The sequence below is a fragment of the Aulonocara stuartgranti genome (genome assembly GCF_965226115.1).
Source record: "Aulonocara stuartgranti genome assembly, chromosome: 11".
NCBI lineage: Eukaryota > Metazoa > Chordata > Actinopteri > Cichliformes > Cichlidae > Aulonocara > Aulonocara stuartgranti.
In genome coordinates this window covers 2,206,318-2,227,318 of record NC_138947.1, presented here as the reverse complement: position 1 = coordinate 2,227,318, position 21,001 = coordinate 2,206,318, and the positions used below count along the sequence as shown (strand labels likewise).

General features: G+C 44.0%; 2 protein-coding genes and 1 long non-coding RNA gene across 5 annotated transcripts in view; 1 reads left to right on the top strand and 2 right to left on the bottom strand.

The window, feature by feature from the left end:
• The window catches only part of LOC309717269 (uncharacterized protein), a 3,664-nt gene extending 2,258 nt beyond the window's left edge, over positions 1-1,406 (bottom strand). The window contains exon 1 of the mRNA XM_082551705.1: positions 1,399-1,406. The gene's annotated coding sequence lies outside the window, so the exon portion shown is untranslated. The remainder of the gene's footprint in view (positions 1-1,398) is intronic.
• A 4,374-nt stretch (positions 1,407-5,780) lies between these two features.
• hjv (hemojuvelin BMP co-receptor) lies at positions 5,781-17,203 on the bottom strand. 3 transcript variants are annotated; one of them, XM_082551696.1, is made up of 5 exons: positions 17,091-17,203; positions 13,709-13,759; positions 10,519-10,638; positions 7,470-8,014; positions 5,781-7,099 (listed from the first exon to the last, which is right to left on the bottom strand). In XM_082551696.1, the coding sequence occupies exons 3-5, from the start codon at positions 10,595-10,597 to the stop codon at positions 6,470-6,472; spliced, it is 1,254 nt and encodes a 417-aa protein (XP_082407822.1). In that variant the 5' UTR covers positions 10,598-10,638; positions 13,709-13,759; positions 17,091-17,203; the 3' UTR covers positions 5,781-6,469. The 3 variants fall into 3 exon arrangements, with proteins under 3 accessions (XP_082407822.1, XP_082407823.1, XP_082407821.1); XM_082551697.1 differs by lacking the exon at positions 13,709-13,759 and having other exon boundaries at positions 17,091-17,157; XM_082551695.1 differs by lacking the exons at positions 13,709-13,759; positions 17,091-17,203 and adding an exon at positions 10,779-11,071.
• On the top strand, positions 11,125-17,209 carry LOC309717271. Its single transcript, XR_014279657.1, has 3 exons — positions 11,125-11,182; positions 14,597-14,936; positions 17,123-17,209. It is a non-coding gene; the product is annotated as an uncharacterized lncRNA (long non-coding RNA).
• Positions 17,210-21,001: the final 3,792 nt, after the last annotated feature.

The following is a 21,001-nucleotide window of genomic DNA, read 5'->3' as shown; positions in this document are numbered from 1 at the left end:
TCATCACCGTGGCGAGCGGAAGAAATATCAGAATGTAGATTTCGACACACGCTCCATGCGTCTGTTTAAGGGTACGTGGGAGTTAAATTTGACCAAACTAAGAAAGAATAAATTAAGGACGTTTCCTGTTGAATTTTATTCATGCGCAATATCATTTAAAAACATTTTTTTGTCATCACTAGTTTGTGGTGTAGTTTTATTTAGTGAAATAGAAAGACCTTTGCGGACTCTGCGCACCTGGTCTTGAACCACAGAGAGAGGGGCACGTTCTGTGCGCAATTTACGCGCACACACGCGCGCTGCTGGCGAGAACATCACCCTGACATATCGGTCAGCGGGGTCACAACGACCCGCGGACCCCTGCTCTGCTCACCGTCAGGTTGTTAGTAAATGTGAAATTTTCAAATAGTTAAAAAATAATTCGGTGACATTGCTGCACCTGTCAGATTAAAAAAGACCAACTTTAATCTCGCTTCATATTCAAAACACAAAAAGTGGAAAAATACAAAGCAAATGGACGTTTTTACCTCCTTCCAAATAAACCATAAATCTATAAAGTGTAGAGGAATTATTTGTCGGATTTCTGAAGTGTTTTGCAAAAACTCCACCAAAAGAAAAGCACAAACTTTTCTGTGCTGCGGAAATTAAAGTGAAAGAATTTTTTTTAGTTTTTAGTTTCAGTGTGTAACCGAGGACAAGGGATGAGTAAACGGGGCAAAGAAATAAATTGATCATTTATTTATTACATGAGTTAAACATACAAATTCCCAGTCGTTTCCAGACAGGACTTACAACACATCTTGCTGATATCCCAGCTGCACATGAGACTTGCCACACGAACTGTGCGAAATAACACTACAACCCGTCACACCCCGCTTAGCGACACTGCAATCGTGGCACACACTGCAAACAATTCGGGTCTCAGCGCAGCTGGGAATCAGTGCTATGCATGGCCTGTGATCTGAGAGATAAAGGGAAGTGGCACAAACAATTAAAATAAAAAAAACAAAAGGGAGGTTAGTCCGCCCTTACACAACTTACTCTCAATCAATAACCGCCTCTACGGCTGGACGGACTAACCAAAACAAAATTACAAATCAATCAAAAGAACAAAAAAAAAAGGACAGCAGAGACAGCACAGCTGAAAAAACAAACAACATTATCAATTAAAATATTACCCAATAAAATATCAATTTTATAAAACCATTCAAAATCATGAAGCTAAAACAAACTCAATATACCTACAATATTGATCAGTTTCCCTGCGCGCAGTCGATCTAGGGCTTGATCAATTCTTCTATTAAAATTCGTGGTCACACTAAAAAAGTCCAATGACACATTAAAAATAGGCACATGCAAAAGCAAACGATCCAAACAAAAATGGCAACAGTCTCTTACCGACAGTATACCCACTCGCACCTGAGTGAATTAATTGCCTCTGGTTTTTTCCACAGAAGAGCGCTGACTTCACCCCACACACCCACTACCTTTTCACAGCTCTTCAGCCAATCACCTGGCAGAGAGCAACAAACTGCCAGGTGACACTTGTTACAAGTGTCAGGCTTATAAAATATATCGTGTAATCTGAGTAATTCCAGGCTCAATAATGAAATCAGAAAGTCACGAAGTCAAAGTTTGACTCTCCCCAAACTTCATGTCTCCTAAATCAAAGAATCTGTTCGGCCTTTTTCAGACTTCATTCAAATAATAATTCGTTTCGTATTCCACAATGAGATTCCAAGAATCCACAGCAAACACCAACTCAGTGTGCATTTAAACACTGGTGGCACAATATTCTTATTTTCTTTAAATCATTTTCTAATCAAAGCAGCCTCAGATATTTGCTAATGAAAACCAGTTTATTTGTCATCATGAATCCAAAAACTGATGGAACCACTTTGCACATATAGGTGACCACTGATGACTGTATCACATATTTTCATTTAATGTTTATTCTAAGCAACGATCAGGGCATTTCAAACTACACCAAGATCTCACATACTTTATATAACAGTGCCTGTCACTGGGAAAACTGCACACACTTCTTGTGCATGACAGCATCTTTTTGAGATAATAATAATAATAAGCTCCATTAAATCAATTCTTAGTTTTTGCCCTTCTGTATCATTCTCCTGATTTACCTTCGAGCGCTTTCCTTTTTGCCATTGTTTCTTTTACATTCATTTCAGGTATTTCTGCTTGTTCAAGCATGCAGATGTTTAGCTGTGCAGCTTATCCCAGCTGCTGGGAATAGACATGCATTTAGTTGGCAGACAAATATTGAAATTCAAGCACAAACTCTAAAAAATGGTGCAAAAATATCAAGAATACTAGTTTTAAATGTTTGAAATAAAAGGTAAGCAAAGGTAAGGAAGACATTTAAAACTGACTTGTTATCCTGTGATGGTCCAGACTTCAGTTTGGTCCCTGCTCCTCTGGTCTGTGGTCCTGTCCTGTGGAGGCTGTGATGTGAGGTCTTCATGCTCCTGATGCTCATATTTAAGCTCCGTCCGTCGTGTGTTGAAGCAGATTCCGAGGAAGCCGTCGGCTCGCTTCTCAGAAGGTTTGACATCAGTTTTTTTTTCTGCTAAGTCACTTTCCAGGACAATCCGGAGACTCTCAGAGCTGAGTCAGAGTTACACTGAAGGTGTTTCCTGCCTGCACGTTATATCACATCATTAAATAAGGGGATTTCCTGATCTTCCTTATTATTCACATTTCACAATAACTCTGCGTTTCATACTTGTAGTGAGGCACTTACTCATACATACATTAAATAACCACAAAGCACAGGCACAGGGATGTAAAAGGAAAACAATACTTTAATACTTTTTTCACTCTTCTAGTAGAGAATATCGTACATGGCACATAAAGACATGCTTTCAGAGAAAATGCTGATTGGACAATATTTGAAAGCCTTAAAATTCACACATTTCATTCACACGTTTTGCAAACCACTGTTTGCTGCACTTGGTAAGTGGACTGGCATTTCTAGTGTCACTGACATTCAAAAACACTTCACACTGCACGCATGCAGGGATTTATTTTATTAATAGTGTTTAAGTGCAGGCGGCACAGTGTGGATGGCTGTCTGCGTCTATGTGACCGGCTGGTGAGCTGTCCAGCTGTACCGCGCCTCTCGCCCTAAGACAGCTGAAACAGGATAAGCGGAAGAGAATGGATGGAGCGTGTTTATGTATTACATATACACGACAATATAGTCACCATCACAGGAAATGATGAAGCTGGAAAAAAGTTGCCTTTGGGGCTTTTTAATAGTAAAAAAAAAGCATATAGGGAGCTGAAAAATAGTGGAAAGGAATTTTTGCCCCAAGTAGAGGACAAGTAGAGGAGTGTCTGCAGAGCTTTGCTACAGTAGCACCAAAAATGTGATCAGAGCGCTGTTTTATGCAAATAATGAACATTTGGGCGGTCGTGAAGTTTTTCAGTCCTCGAATGAACACCTGCAGGCTCAGCGGATCCAAATTTGGAAATAAGTCATACGTCTGAGGAAAAGACCTCAGGAATGCTGGAGAGATTAGATGTCTCAGCTTGGGATTGCGTCAGCGCTCCCCTAAAAGAGAGCGAGGAGCAGGGCTGTCGGCTTTGTGAGACAGTTTGAAAACTTACAGTAAGTGTTGAAAGATGGCTGCAGGGTGATTTGGGTCCAGGTTCATGTTCACTTCTGATTAAATGAAGGTGGATCATCAGCCTGAAATGAAATTATGACAAAAAATCTTTAAAAAAACAAATGAAGTAAAATTATGAAGAAGAAAAATAAAAGTGTCACCATTTTTCTTTTTAAACTGACACATTTGACATGAACATCCTGGATTATACTCGCAGGACTTTGCTGACTGTTTGAATAACCCCTGAATAATCCAGCCTGCTTATTAATTCATTGTGTGTCTTTGTTTTCTCATGGTGAGTCACGTTGTTTGACCCACGTTCCCTTTCACTTTGTGATTTTAAAGTAGCTTTTCCTTGGAAATGAGGGTTTACAAGCACTTCACTTTTACTGCAGCTTTTTGTGGTGGGCACGAACGTGATGCAGCTCACTCAGTCATCCTGCTCGGTTTGCTGTGAACTTCTGTTCAACATTACTCTGATTCAGCGATTAATCAGATCTGAGTGATGATGAAATTACATTTAAATTTGTAGAGGAAACGTTTCAGGCTGCTGGAATGCCATGTCGTCATTTTCCCTGCTTGGATGTGATTCTTTGGAAGTCTGAGGCTTTTAGCTTCATAATGTTTCAGACAAACACATAACAACCCCGTGTGTCTCTGCCTCTGTGACCAGGACCTGTCCCCTGCTATTCTTACACTGAAGCACACTCTTACACTCTCTTTGTTTTCAGGCCACTGCAGCTGTGTGCGAGCACTTCGGCTGGTGGCTCCTCCGGGAACGTGAAAGAATCCAAAGACACACAAAAAGATGCAAAGCAAGCAGAGAGAGACTCTGTCGCTAGAAAAAACCCAAAGTGAGACAGAAAGACAACGAGATGTCGACAGCGCGTCTGCGTCTCCACACTCGTGATCTCCTCTGTGAGTTTACTGTGGATCGCTTTTGCTGCGCTGCAAACAGGAAGATTTAAACGATCTTTATTGTCAACAAAATAAAGTGCAGTCCCTGCAGAGTCAAGAGAAACAGTTTGAATATAATTACAAAAGAATCCAATACGCAAGAGTCATAAACACGATGTCTGCGCAGTATTTGTGAGACTGAATTGGAGGAAATGACTTGTAATTCAAAGCTGCTATTTAGATCCTGTATCTTTTGCCTGATGGCTGCATTTGGGTGTTGCTCCAGAGGAACAGCCGAGTTCCTGCTGTGCAGCTGGGGACCCGCACACAGAGGCAGTAGCACAGGATGCTCTCGATAAACATCGATAGCAGGACACCGGCAGCTTTTGACGGATGTTATTTTTAATGTATTCTATTTTGTTTTGTATAGTATGATATTATTTCTAATCTTATTCTATTGTTGCTGTTCTTCTGTTTCTTAATCTTTGCTGCTCTTAAATTGTAACCGTGATCAAAACATTTCCCACTCGGACTAATAAAGGTTTATCTGGTATTAATTTTCCTGAGGTTTCTCAGGAAATAGAGCTTCTGATTTTCACCCAAAGTAGACACACTGCAGTGCAGTCCTCCAAGCTCCGGGGGAGGTTTACTGAACAAACAGTAAAAAAAAGAACCGGGGTAACAAAGGGCTTCTTTTTTATCCTGGGTCCTCATTCAGCCACAAACACATCAGGAGTGGAGTTGATGGAAATTTGGGTTCAATGTTTTGCATCAGGACATTTCAGTTCATGGTGGTAGAGCAGCTGAAACTGTCTCGTCTGAACTTCATTTGATGCCGTTTGTCTAAATAGTAAAAGCAGACAAAGACTCGCAGCAGAAGAGAGCCAGAGATGAAAAATAACTCAGATCACATGCAGTGAGTAAAGAAGAACTACTCATGTGCATCATGGGAATCCCCGGCAGCCTGCGTCTATTCAGCATAACTAAGGGAGGATTCAGGGTCACCTGGTCCAGCCCTAACTATATGCTTTAGCAAAAAGGAAAGTTTGAAGCCTAATCTTGAAAGTAGAGATAGTGTCTGTCTCCTGAATCCAAACTGGAAGCTGGTTCCACAGAAGAGGGGCCTGAAAACTGAAGGCTCTGCCTCCCATTCTACTTTTAAATACTCTAGGAACAACAAGTAGGCCTGCAGAGCGAGAGCGAAGTGCTCTTGTACTGCACTGGAACATCAAAATAAAACAAAATCACAAACTATTCAACATTTCACGAGGAAATCTTTATTATCAGATTGTTAATTAGCAGCTAAATGAATTTCTTTTTTCTTTTGCACACAGATTTTTTTAAGGTTCTGGATCAGCTGCAGTGATCCACAAACATTCGGGGCTCCGATTAAAGTCTGCGGCCCCGGAAAGTTTCCAAGCGGCTCCGTTCCATCCAGACTGTCACCATCAGGACGCCATCTGCTGGTTTTATGGTCCCACAAATGTCTCTGTGGGGTTTTCATCCACGGTAGACACACTTCCATGCAGTCCTCCAAGATGTAGCGCAATGCTGAAATTACATGATGTGAGTAACTGCCTAATGTCGACTGGTCTGGATACAAGAGGGAGTGAAAAAAGAGTTTAACGGGAGAACCGTAGCATAAAGTTCAAAGAGCGAAACAAACAGGCTGCAGTGACACTCTCAGTTTCAATTCAGCTCTTTGTGTTTTAGAGCTTGACTTTTCTCCGTGGCTAGCTAACGGACCAACAACAGCACAAAGACAGGCAGACGGGCCACGCCCGCACGGGAGCTTCCTCTGTGGGACCATGAAACCAGCTTCAGGTGTCAGCAGTGATGTCAGCGTCTGGGACGTCACGTTTAGGTCCTCTTCCAGGTGCTGTGTTTGGGAAATTTTCCAAACATTTCCTTCAGCTTCACAGTCTGAGGTCACTTCCTGTTTCTCAGGGCCTGCTAAGAGTTCCCAAAATGCTAAGCAGCAGCAGCAGCAGCAGCGTGAGGTGAGGTCGTGTGTGCCCTGCAGATCCAACCAGCAGCAGGTGAACCCCCTCCCTGTCTGGGATCATGGTTTGGGCATCCTGCAGTGCACTGACAGCGGCCATGCTGGAGTTCAGGTCTCCGCTGGCGATCAAGTCGAACACGCAGGCCTGATAGTAGACGTCTCGAGCTGGAAGCAGAGCCGCGCAGTGGTCCTCAGCGCTGATGGCGGTGGACATCAAAGGGTCTGATGGTGGTGGGTGAAGCGTGTTGAGTCTCTGGGAGGGGGGGCAGCCCCACACGCACAGCTGGAGGTCCTGCTCAGGCCTGAACGCCTCAACGACGCCACGTGGCGAGAGGACTGAGAGGCCGAGCGAGCGGCCGCTCTGACGCACCACCAAGACCGTGCCGACGTGCACCGCTCGGATCTCGGCGTGCCGGCCGGGATTCAGAGACCGAACCGTGAGGCTGCGATGACCTCGCCACTCGCCGCTCCACATCGAGCCGTCAGCGAAGGCGGCGGGGACGTTGTCCAGTTCGGCCTGGTACAGCTGCTGGTCGATACACTGACGCCAGTTCTTGAAGATGATGGTGATCTGAGAGGAAAAAGAAGACATTAAATGCCGTTTTCCATAATAGCTCTGTGATTATTTTCATTTTGGGGTCGTAAATGTTTATTTCTGCTCACTGTTACATTTTTATTTGCTGTTATTGGGACATTTTGTCAGTTTTCAGCATGTCTGACATTCATTTCTCTCTTTTCACAGTAAACTGCATTTTGTGCACTGGGCTGTAGTTTGAGCACAATGCGACGGCGCTCTATCGGTCAGCCCTGCAGCAGACTGACGGCATGCAGGGTGTACCCCACCTCACCCTCTGCTCGGATCCCCCCCCCTGACCGTAAGTTGAGGTTTACATGAGAAGCTGATGGTGCATTTGACTGCTCCTGTAAGTGTCAGCACTCACCTTGGTGAGAACTGTGGCGTACATGCCTCCCCTGGCTGGTGAGCTGGTGGCTTGTACGTACAGATACTCATTGTCAATGAGAGGCCACGCCCCCGGAACGGCACATGTGTGGAAGTCATTGTTGAAAGTTCTGATGTGCGGGTCTCCGAACACGCTGCAGTGCAGGTATTCGGGTGTCTGCCCCTCCTTGCTGAAGAAGCTCCTCTCATACAGGCAGGTGTCCCCCGACAGCGTTTCAGCAGGGGGGGCCCGGGGCTGTGCCGTGGGCCCGACCCGGGGGCAGCGATGCTGGATGAGCAGATCTTCGATTCCTTGGACCGCAGAGTGGTAAGCGAGGTCACCACGACACGCTCGCGACAGCCTCTTGGTGCACATGGCGTACGAGCGCAGGGCGCTGCAGTAACCGGCGTTCGCCGCCTGCCTGCTGACAGCTGCTGCTCCTCCTCCTGCTGCCCCGCCGCCGCTGCCACTACTGCTGCTGCCCAGGTCCAGCGTTGCAGCCACAAAATCCGAGTTACACCTCAGGATATGACAGGAAGCTGTAACTGATAAGAAGGAGAAAGTGTTTAGCATAAACAGGCTTACGGACACTCGAACTAGGGCTCCCACCATGCAGCAGTTTTCACATTTGCCTGATCAGCAAATTCTGGAAGGAGATACAAATCCCTCTGGAATTGCATCAGGGAGAACATCAGAACTGCTGTGGCAATCCTTTGTGAATAAAGGAGAAGCTCAAAGTAGCTTCTTCTTATACGGGGTTGACCCTGGAGACACAAGTGGACACTGGAACTGCAAGTTTTGCCACGTCCACATTGACTTTTAGACTTTTACCGTCACAGTTCTGGAGGTTGCTGAAAACCAGCTTCATGCAAGTGAAGCCAAATAAGGAAAAGCTATCCTGGGTGTACTGAACTGGCTTCCTAGTTTAGTCTCCAGGAGCCTGTAATACAATAATACTGCAGTCTCAGCATTTTCTGGACTGAAATGATGTGAAGAATAAATATAAAAATACATTTCAAATGTAGGACTAGCTTACTTTGAAATTTGATTTGGTAAATGGTAAATAGACCAGACAGGTCGCATCACTAACAGAGAGAGAAAGACAACAATGGGCACTCACACTCACACCTATGGACAGTCCAGGTCTCAAACTCTCGGCCGCGGGTCACTTGCAGCTCCCTTAACCTCTACTTGGTGTGAAGAAATATTTTTTTAATCATTATTCAAAAATTCTATTAATATGAAGGCAATATGAGCAGAGTGCTACAGGCATGGGCAGTGTAGTCCGTGCTGCAGGGAGCATGGACTGCTGTTATGTGTCTGTGAGCGAGGGAGGGAGAGAAAGGAAAAGTACGAGCTGTCACCGAGCAGAAACGGGAGCTGGAAGCATGTAAATATAATAATAACCTGCAGCCAAGAAGAGAGCCTGACGAGCCCAGCTGTAAGTAAGCTGTTAAGACTCGACTGTACGCTGTGTTCCTGTTTTCCTCCGAAACAATAAGCAGCCTTTCAACGCCTCTCTCTGTCTCTCGCTAGCAAAGTTGACCCAGACAACAAAGTAAAGCTAGTTTTCAGCTACGAGCCCGACGTATTAGCCAGAGGTCTCTTTACTACCGTGGCGATCGTGGCTCAAGAGTTGGGAGTTCGCCTTGTAATCGGAAGGTTGTCGGTCTCGGTCGTTGTGTCCTTGAGCAAGACACTTCACCCGTTGCCTACTGGTGGTGGTCAGGACGGCTGTGGCTACAATGTAGCTGCCATCACCAGTGTGTGAATGGATGGATGACTGGATGTGTAAAGCGCTTTGGGGTCCTTAGGGACTAGTAAAGCTAGTAAAGCGCTATACAAATACAGGCCATTTACTATGGCTCGGAGCCGCGCACCTGTCTGAGGTACAGTAAAGTACAAACATGTTGAGGGATTGGCTGTGTTAGTTCAGATTAATGTGTACACTGATGTCTGCATTTTTATTTTGTTAAGTACGAACAAAATGATAGAAGTGCTGCCACGAGGAGAAGGAGCTTTGTTTAGTTGGTGGACCAATGAAAGGCTTCAGTTAGTTGAGAAAAGGAGTGAGAAAACAATTCACGTTTGCAGTTTTGTCGTGTTATACAATATTTGAAATTTATTTGAAGCAAACAAACAAAACACTACATTTCAGGAAATATCAGTGGGTGGTTTCTTGTTTGTTTGATTTTTTGTACTACTTAAGCACTAAAGTGGTCCTCCAATGAGATGACGGTGCCAGCAGCGGCCCACGGCTCATTTGAGTTTGAGACCCCTGGTATAGAATCACCATTAACCTAACCGCACTAACTGCATGTCTTTGGACTGTGGGGCTGGGAGAGGACCCGTACATGCCACACAAAACAAGGATTTGAACCCAAGACCTTCTTGCTAACCACAGCGGTTTAAAACTCTTTACTGCTTGCAGTTAAATTTAAAAAAACAACAGGCATACAGACACATCTGAGCATCTAAGACAAAGACTGTTTGGGATGCATTTCCAGCCATACATCCGTGTTTGATGGATCTTCCAGGAATTCTGCTATTTTCGGGAGAACTGGTCAGCAGGTGGTGCTTTCATACATGCTGATCTATGACAGAGTCTGCTCTGGAGCAGGTGTGGAGTGGTGTTGTTGCTCGGAAAGTCCGAAAATTCTAGCAAAAAATAAATCTTCAGGAGAAAAACACAAGCTTTTAAGAATCCACTGGCACTCTGTCTCTCTAATGGGAAGCTTTTATTTTGAAGGCCCTAAGCTGCTGCTAAAGACTGATACCTGAGACATGCATTGATTAATGCTCAGCTGAAAGGCTGCTGGTTAAAAATCCATATTCTTACATGTTGGCAAATAAATATTTAAAGGATCAAAATAACAGTTTGTGGTTATTATCGCTAATGGCTTTCCACTTCCTGTTGGGCTCTCAAGATGAAGAACTCTCCTGTTTTGTCTGTAATGTACTGGGCAGTCTTTTGTTTATCTGTGTGTGTGTGTGTGTGTGTGTGTGTGTGTGTGTGTGTGTGTGTGTGTGTGTGTGTGTGTGTGTGTACCTTCAGGTAAAGAAACCTGGATGAGCAGCAGAGTCAAGTGGATCCAGCACTTCCACAGCAAGGCAGCCCAGAGCGCCATCAGCAGGCTCACAGCAGGTCGTTCAGTCAATCAGCACCAGTCTGAAAAATGCCACAGACATGTGCCACACTCACCTGTTAGCAGCCAAACCCTGTAACCCGCCTCCACTTGTAAATGAGCTGGTTCGTTTGCTCTGATAAGGATTTCTGATCATGATGATGCTCTGAGTGGGAACTGGTACCTCTCTTCCCCTCTCATGATGCTACTCAGCATGATTCACTGGCAGGCTCATGTGATAATTAAATATTACAGTCCATCAGTGATTTCACTGCACATGAGTTCATCTGTCTGATTGCAATCATCATTCTCTTTAAAACTGATCATCAGAGTTCGTATTAATTCTGTGGTTGACTGAAACCAGTCACTAACATAATTTTGACTTCCAGGTAGGGGTGGGCGATATACACGATATATGATAGAAACGATATAAATTTGGCCAACGACAGAGATTTTGACTATATCGCTCTATCCCGATAGCGCATGTTGATGACGTCACCAAGCGGCGCCTGTTTTGGTTGAAAGCATCGCAGCGGCTAAAACCATTATCATCTGCAAATTATGGCGGGCGACAGTCATAGCAAAGAGGTGAAGCACTTTTGAAATGTGGGGAAAGCCAAAAACTGCGCTTCCTCCACTTCCGTAACATCGATTCATTAATGTTGAATTCTCTCGCAGCTGCTCTGTTCCCATGTAGTTGCAGTATATTAATAACTAACCTCGTATTGTGGATGAATAATCTCAGTTGTTCTCCTGACTGAAGTTTGGCCCGTGTACAGCATCCTGCTATGTGATTGCATTTGTCCCTGACCACCAGAATCCCTCACGTTAACTTTTATCGAGTGGAAAAAAAGTTGGCTTCATCCTCCAGCTTCACTGTGCTAATGTTATGCTAACATAGCTGTGTCGCTAGCAATCACGTAGCACAACATTATATACCAGCTAGCCCAACTTCAGTAACCCTGCAAACGCCACTGCTGTTTAGTTTCCTGTCTTTATGTTAGAAGTGATAACAGAGCTGTACGTTTGAATTAGTTTCAAAAATCTGCAGCCAAAATCAGTTCGAGGTCAGTAAGCACAACCAGAATTCATACATAAGGAACACTCTCGATTTTTGAGAAAATTAAAGGATTTTAAGTCCTTATAGTGTGGAAAATACGTTATACAGAAGAAAAGAATATATTGCGATATATATCGTTACCGCACGTGCTTCAAATTATGTCGCGATATGGCTTTTAGGCCATATCGCCCAGCCCTACTTCCAGGCATGAATCCCTCCTTTCAGCCTTTTTGTCTCTGAGTTGGACATCTTTTATATAAACTATTCATGTGAACAAGAATTCAGATAGACATAAAAAACAAATGCACTGGGATGTCATGCTTGGAGAAAACTCTCCTGAGTTTCTCTGATACACCGGCTACATAGGGGATGACAGTGTTGTTGAGTCTGTCGTTCTTATCCTCCCTCGCTGGTGTCTGACCTTCTCTTCTGATGCACAGAAAAGAAGATGACGACATCCTGGTGTACTTCAGACCCAGCAACACACTCAGACAAAAACTGGTTCACCCGAAAGACAAAACTCCTAAACACAAACTTCACAGGACAAGACTCAGCAGTCCATCTGCATCTAAAGGTCAAAGGTCACTCTTTCGAGGATGCCAATGTTCACATTTTGGACAGAGAGGACAGATGGTTTGAAAGAGGAGTGAAAGAAGCATCTATGTCCACTGTGAGCGACCATCTTTGAACAGAGGCGGGGTTTACGACACCAACTCTCTGCCATCTATGATCCAGTTTTGAGATCCCTCCCAGACGCCTTAACGCCCACTCACATCCTGGGCCATCTGACCTCAGGAATTCACATGATAGGGTGGGGCCAGGTTTCACAATGAGCTCACCTGATTGTAACCCACACCCATTTTCACCCCTTGGCTCATGTGATTAGGTGGAGGATCATCAGAGGGTCCTTTGTCCCTCTGTGGGGGGAAACTCCCACTGGGTTTAAATCTGGGACTCTCCACCATTTGACCTTAGAACTGAAGAAGCTTCTCAGATGATAGTCATGTGCTTTTTGTATGCGCTGTGGTGTTTTTTTTTCTGTTCTCAAACTGATCTCCCTGTTGGAGCTCAGTCTGGGGGGAGTTCTTTTTTCTCCTCGTCTTTCCTCATGTTGTGCATTTTCCATTATTATACCTCTCTGACCTGATCGTCTCCATGAAAGTGTGCTGACATCCTGCATCTGTGTGGTTCTCCAGCTGCACCATGGCACACAAAAAGGCACTTCAGAGGATCATTATTATGGCCCAAAACATCCTCTTCCCTCCCTGAAGGACCTGTGCAGCACTCGCTGTCTCAGGAGGACACGCAGCATCCTACGGGACTGCACACACCCAGGACAGCGGGTGTTTACGCTGCTGCCGTCTGGCTGGAGGTTCAGGCTGCTGAGGTCCCGGAACAACAGACTCAAGGACAGCTTTTACAACAGGGCGACAGCCCTAATCAATGCTAACAGCTGACCTGATTGGCTACATCCCTGGACTTTTTGGGTGGGCAATAACAATAACAATAATAATGTGCAATAAACTTTCACTCACTCTTTTATTTTTTATTAAATCATTACTTTTTTTGCTCAAACCTTTCTTGCACTTGGACAAATCCACTTAAATTCCTCTGTTGTGTTTGTTGTGCTTAGTTGTGCTTATGCCAGCGTGGGACATTTTCCAGTTCCATTGTACTATTGTGCTAAGCATGACTGAGCAACGGAAACAAAGAGTTATCTTATCCTATTCATGAAAACCTCAGGAACGGAAGAATGACCAGTTCCTGTACTGTGAGTCAGCCACCAAAGACTCCTCTGTGAAAGTGTCCCGACTTTTACAGCAGAAAAAAACAACACATTTTGAGCCTTGTGCAACAATGTTTGGGGCCTTCGGTGTGAGTTTCCCCCCCTCTAAACAAATATACAGACGGATCTTTTCAAACAGCGATTCACACATCTGAGGATAAAACATAAGAGTCACATTCCTTTTTTTGACTTTCTGTGGAATCGTGTGACTGTTTTCTCACAGTAACACAGATGTGACAGAGCGCCACCATCGGGACCTTCAGCTCACCTGCATGATGCTCGCTGGAACCTCCTTCTTCTCCAGGAGCCATTAGAAAACCTGCACACACAAATGTCACATGACTCGTGATCACCTGAACGATTCTTTAACATTTTTTCAACCCTTTGATTGATTTTTTTATGTCATGGTCAACTTAGCCGAAGCTGCACCGACACTTTCACTTTCACGTTCATGGATTCCATTCCTGTTACATTCTTTTATTGTCTGTGTAGTTTTTGGTTGTCTGCATTTTTATTATTAAACGTGTTTTTCCAGTCTGTGATTTATATCACACTCTGGCAGATGACTGGACCTCCCCGAGTCTGGTTCCCACTGATGCCAAAGCGCTTTCTCATACGGATCGTGTGATTGTTGGGGTTTTCTGTTTACTCACCCGTGAGCTAACTGTTGTTGGCATTTGATTTGCTGGCTTGAAGGGGAGGGGCTAAAAACAGCTGTTTTCTCTGTTCTCTCCAAACCACATTTATTGTCCCATTTCTCTCTGTTAACGTTATTTATATGTTCAATGCAAATGCTGCTTAAAAAATGTAAGCAACTGATTATCTTTTGTTAATTAATGATGATTTATCACTTTTATCTGTTTCACGCTAGTTTTTGTGGAATAAAGAAGTTAAAGATGTGAAATTTGGTCAGAAGCTTTAATATGAGGCCTACCTGCTCAGAGTTGGTCCTCACTGATAAACTCAATAACAAAATTACTTTAGATCCTTAAATATCCTGTTTCTGCAGTTTCCTCCAAGTTAAGCAGATCTAAGTATTAATAAAAGAACGATAAATATTCAGCCCGAGTGATTCATTCAGGTCAACCTGCCTCCTTTTTTTCTCTCTGCGCTGTAAAATGGACTCTTGTCTGTTTGTCTGTGTTTTTTCCTACAGAACAAACAGCAGCGGTCAGTGGGCGGGGCTTACTGCGATGGTTCCACACAGAACTTTGCGGACCGTCGCCTACATGTCGTCCCCGTGTGCTGTTAGCAGGAGGCAGTGTCAAAAATACGTTGAACACCTCAATAAATGATTGATGTTGTTGCCTGTTCCGTTGGGTTTTAGCTGCCACCACAGATCAACCTGAAGGCAACTAGTTTGTTCAAAAACCTCCACAAACACATGAAGTCAGCACAAATGTGGAACTACTTCAGTGCTTCATAAAAGCAGCAAATAAGGAATAACGGTGTCACCAGGTCTGACCGGGAGACGCTAAGGCTGTGACTACAGAAAGGTGACCAGACTGCTCTCTGGAGTTGGTTACTGGGACACACACACACTTGGGAATGTGGGAATGAGGGGCCTCAGCAGGGGCCCCCGGGTAGGTTCCAAATATGTGACGCTGAACAGGGAGCATGCCGGCTGTTTCCAGCATTTCCAGTCTTTAAATTGAGCTTTGGGGGCTTGAAATTGATCCTCAGTCAATCAAAGGATTTATATAAAAACACTGAACTGGTCCTTTAAAATAATGACCAGCATGAACGGTGACAGACAGCTGTCAGCTGACCTTTAGCCCTCTTTAACAGCTGTGTGTGTGTGCGCGTGAGCTTGTTGTACTCGTCTGTTTACACAACTGCATGGTGAGGACTCGACCTCCTGTTGATAAGCGAGTCCCTATAAGGTGAATGATTAAATCTGAAGGTGTGTCCTCGGTTTAAGGTCTAATGCGATACATTAATATTAATATGCAACGTTAGGTCTGCTGCAAATGCTCCTGGTCAGCGTCCTGTGTTTCCAGTAATGCAAACGTGACTGTGTGTGTGTGTTTTGGAGTGTGAGGCTAAATTTAAACCTCAGTTGCTCTGCAGAGTTACAGTCACACAGGCTTATAAATACCCACACACAATATGAGCAGTTTATATGTATGAGCACACACACACACACACACTGGGAATATTTTTTGAGCATGAGTCTCACTGGTCATACTGGTCACAGAATTCTACCCAGGCTGAGTCACAGGTAATTTGTTCGTGTTTCTCACGTTTTCATCGCTGGTGTCCGAATGTAAAACGCAACCTTTACCAACCCTCTAATAGCCATCAGAGTAACGTCTGTGTGACCGGCGGGTTTAAAAATCCAAAGGATGTGATTGTTGTGCTCTTCAGTGTCTCTCGTCTCAGTGAGCATTACTAGCTGCCACTAACTTTGAAACAGGGTGAATGACTCTCTGCACAGAGAAAGCAACACTGAAGGGTTAGAGAGCTGCCCGCTGTGTTGGGGCACAGCTTAATCTATACCAGAAGCTTCCTCACGTTCTTGCCTTTCACAATAAAAGCAGTTGACAAAATGTACATTTTGGTGATACACAAATGAATAAAATGTCTTATGAAAGTACGCCAAAGCAGTTTACCTTAAAACTCATGATTAAAATAAGAATATTAAGAAATATAGTAATTAAAATTTTCTTGTCTTTGTTGTTGGACAAATGCACTAAAAACACTTTTGGTAAATAAACAGAAATAATTTGGATAAAGTGTTTGGGGAACTACTCTGGAGAAGTCAGACAATATCTGCTTTCATAGCAGTACTGTGGTGTGCTGCGAAATCACACGCAACCAGTTTACAGTGAAATCGCGTAACTAAAGTGTTTTCTGTTGGACAGCAGCTGCTAATTATTAAACCACATGAATTCACTTCTGCGAGACTGTATTCATCAAACAAAAAGTGAAAAAGTGTGTCAGGGTTTAACAATTACACCAACGTGATGGTGAAACTACAAAGAGTCTCACTTAAGCCATGAAGGCGATCGTGGCTCAAGAGTTGGCAGTTCGTCTTGTAATAGGAAGGTTGCCGGTTTGAGCTCCGGTCGTTGTGTCCTTGGGCAAGACACTTCAGCCGTTGCCTACTGGTGGTGGTCAGAGGGCCCGGTGGCGCCAGTGTCCGGCAGCCTCGCCTCTGTCAGTGCGCCCCAGGGTGGCTGTGGCTACAATGTAGCTGCCATCACCAGTGTGTGAATGGGTGGATGACTGGATGTGTAAAGCACTTTGGGGTCCTTAGGACCAAGTAAAGCGCTATATAAATACAGGCCATTTACCATAGCCAAAAGAAGAAAAACATAATTCTATATTTTTTATACTTTTAGAGCCTGAAATGAAATTTGCTAGAGGTGTGAACAAAAAGTTTTCCATAATTCATATTACAGTCCAAAACTACATGTAGGTGGTTTCTTCAGTGTAAGAAAAACTCTGTTCTGTGACGTCTGGAAGTGTTAGAGGTGATACTAAACCATAAATATTCAAATGCTGCTGAAAACACACAATGATTTTATATTCTTTATGTTGAAGGTAAATTAGCGATACAGCCTCAGGTAAAATCCTAACAAATAATAATAAAAATCTGATCCAAGTTTGTAATTTTCTAATTATGTACTTTGTTTTTTGTCTCTTACCTTCTGCCGGTTCTGTCCGTCCATGTCTGCAGTTTATCGAAGGGAAATCGATCCGAGCTCCTGAACCTGCTGCTAAAGGTCTCGGTCCAAAACTCTCCTAGACTCGACTCAGATCTCAGACTCAGTCCAGGTTAGTGTCTGAGGATCGACCCACCCCAGGTCCTGGTCTGGAACTTGTGGTGCGTTCACACTGGGAGCTTCAGTTGTTCCTAAATAAGTCTGCAACAACCACCTGCTGCACGACAACTGTCCTCGCGCGCACACGCACACACACACACGCACACACACACACACACACACACACACACACGCACACACACACACACACACACACAGCGACAGTTTATTTATATTTCAGACCTCCATAAGTCAAACTCTATTTGCATCCTGCTGCTGTTTTACTTGCTGTTCCTTTTTTCACATCTTTATAAGCATGCATATGTGTGGCTGACATATGTAGATAGAGCATTAGATGTAGAATATGAAAAGTGGCTGCACAAGACTTTAAGCTTCTTTTTGTACAATGCAGTGAAAGAAGTATAATTTTACTACAGTACAAAGTGTTTAAAATACATTTTATTTTAAAGTAAGCTTTAACATTAACCATATGGAGTACGATATCTTTATTATGCAGATTAGTCGAGGAAGAAAAAGTATAAAGTGTTTTAATGTAGACATACCTGCTGCTAGGGGGTCAGCTAGCTGGGGACACAACAGGCCACCCCTGTGAGGGTAATGAGGGGGAGGGCCGGTGGTGCTGGGGGCAAACGCGGTTCCACGTAGCGGCAGCAGGGGGCAGCACTGTCACTTTGAGGATGCAGAAAATCACCTGCTGCTGTTTTAATGTCATCGTCATTCAGACTTGCGGCTGATGACGTCAGAGCTTAGGCAGGTGGGAGCTACAATCAAACACTGCGTCTGCAGGTAAACACAGGTGATTGGCTCCTGCTCCATCGGCCCTGGGTGAAGTTCTGCGAGTGTGAACGAGGATGTAAGCGAGTGCAGATGGACGCTGCCGCAGGGCTTCCCAGGTTAAGTTGTTGGCCCTTTAAGCGTGAAGCGGGGCCCCTCTACGCCTCACTGAGCAGCTCCCAGAGCCTTTGTTAGTGTTTAGAAGTGGGGGTTTGTGGGTGTGGGTGGGGGTTCGGATTAAAACCAGCACTGACTGACTGGGACCCTCCACAGACCTGAAACAACAAGGCGACATGGACAGGCAGAGGGAGGCTGCACAGAGGTGAGCTCTTCTTCGTTTTCGCTTTTATCACAAGAACCTGAACTCATCACGTCAGCATGTGACGATGATCTGGTAAAATCACGTCAGGAGAGAGAAGCAGAACCTTTTAAACACTCGTCATGACTCGCGTCTCTGTGAACCTCAGAGGCGAAATGTTAAACATCCAGGACATCCAGGAGCTCCTAACCGCGGATGGGTCAGCTGAATCACAAACAGCTGAAAGGAAACTCTATACCCGCCAGAAAAAGTGCGTTTTTATCAAACGCTTTTTAATCATCAGTATCTGAGTGGCTGCTCTACATTTTTAGGGGGGGGGGGGGGGGGGGGGGGGGTTCTACTTCATTAGTTTGTTATAATATAATTGTGATGGCTAAATGTTTATAAATGTTTATGTCCAATCGGAAAATGACTTTTTGCATTGAATATAAAACTCATCATTTTCTGTATAACATGTTCATTTAGTTTTTATAACATCTTTCGCTGGAAGATGTTTAACTAAAAGAACAAGTTGTTAAGTACAAGTGTATTTATCAAGGTACAAAAGTGTAAAACTTGTTTTCAGCTGTGTTTTTCCTCAGTGTTACCGTTTAAAATAAATTAAAGATAGCGACATGTGTTCCACAGACAACTTTAAAGAAAGACGTGTGTAACCTTCACACACACACATAAATCCTGTGAAGATCCCTTATGTGTCACATGCGGAATCGCAATCCTAACTTTACTTTTCTCTTATTTACCTGTAACTTTCTGTAAAGTCATGATAACTAATGGACGATAAATAAGTTATAAGTTGTATTACTGGCAGCTGAAAGTTTTGTGTTTGGTTAAAAATTAAAAACAAACAAATAAAACCTGATAAATGTACAACAATCTTAAAATTAACGTGTAGCTTTAAACAAAATAATACTGCATAATATTGCTACTCAGATGCATGCATTTCTGAGTTGTATACAATTACTATTATTACATGCAGTAATCCAAACTTTGTGTGTTGAAAGCAAAGTGTGCATCAGGGTTTAGTCTGAGGAGAGATTAGGATTAATGAGCTTGTTCAACAATGTCAGCTATGATGTAATATCCTCTGTAGTCACGGAAACACGGCTGTGCGTTTCAGGGTGTGTGGCGAGTTTCCTCCCGGGGTCGGGCAGGTCCGGGATGTGGTGCGCTGTTGTCATATCTCCCCTCCAATATTGCACTCGTCCCGGCCTCCCCGGCCCAGGGGTCACGACCCCGCCCCCTCCCCTCCAGGCCAGCGAGAGAGCAAAAGCAGCGCTGGAGCTCAGAGACGAGGTAGATTACAAATCACGAGCTAACCCACAGTTTTGTCCTCCACGTTGTTACGAAGTTTAAAAGCTTAAACAAAAAGCTTTCATCGTTTCATTTCCAGTGATGAGGCCGCCTGACTGAAATAGCTCCCAAAGCTTAAGAGCAACGATGAGACGTGGTGGATATTTAGCCTGAGCAAAGTGTTTAGCTTGTTTGGAGACGCAGACAGCTTTCACGTCATCAGAGTGACGCTGCCTTTACGTCATCAGAGTGACAGCAAAGCTGTGCGGCAGAGACGAGGCTGCACTTGCGTCGCTGTGATATCAAACAGCTTGTTGGGAAAACAAAGGCTGATTCTTTTAACGCCTCTTTTTCACACACCTGTTCCTAAATACATTTTGCAGTCCATACATTTCTTTTTAGCAAAACATGGCACCAGAGGCGCCTTCAGTGATGCCACTAAGGCTGCGTTCACACTGCAGGCGAAAGCGCATCAATCCGATTTTTCTGACCCTCTGCGACCATCTATCCGATCATGCTATGACAGTGTGAACGGCACAAATCCGATATTTTCAAATCCGATCTGCCACTTTCGTATGTGGTCCTGAATCCGATACATATCCGATGTTTCAGAAAGCGACTGCTGCTTGATGGTCATGTCGCATTAAATCCGTCTTTTACGTCACTGACACAAGACAGACGCCAATTATCAGCGCCGGAGAAGACATCGCGAACGCTTCCTGTCCATCCGGTGAAACTGCTGGTAAGACAACGTTGGAGAAACGTGAACATTTTATTTGTTCTGTATAATCTGCAGATTCTGACAGAAATCTGCAGCTATCCTTTGAAGCAGCGCTCCTCTCAAACAGCAATAAGGATCATTATTAGGTTATTTACATCATTATGTAAATAACAAAATAACTTAAAGCAAAAATTGGGAAACGTAAAGTCCGAAGTCTTTATATTAAGGCCATCAGTCAAACATACTGTTTGCTCTGGGTCTAAACAGAGCGCGTTGTGTGTGACGTCTTCTTTTGCGCATGCGGCCGCTTTGAGCGTTCACACTAGAGCGCGTTTGCTGTCGCATTTTATTTGTAGTGTGAACGAGCAGACAAAAATATCGGATTTGATCAAAAAATCTGAATTGAGCATCAAGACCTGCAGTGTGAACGCAGCCTATGAACATCTGCTTTCTGCTCGTGGCTTCTTACGCGTCCTCCAATGCAGAAACACTGACAGCAAGAAGAAAGCTGCTCGTCAGTGCTTCAGTTAGCTCGTACGTGTGATTGAATTATTTACTTTTTTTTGTCATCATCTGTCAACCATAACACGTGTGTGATAATATCTTTCTCTCTAAATAAAAACGAATTGGTCATTTCAAACAGAAGTAGCCTTTTGAATCGTCTGTGTG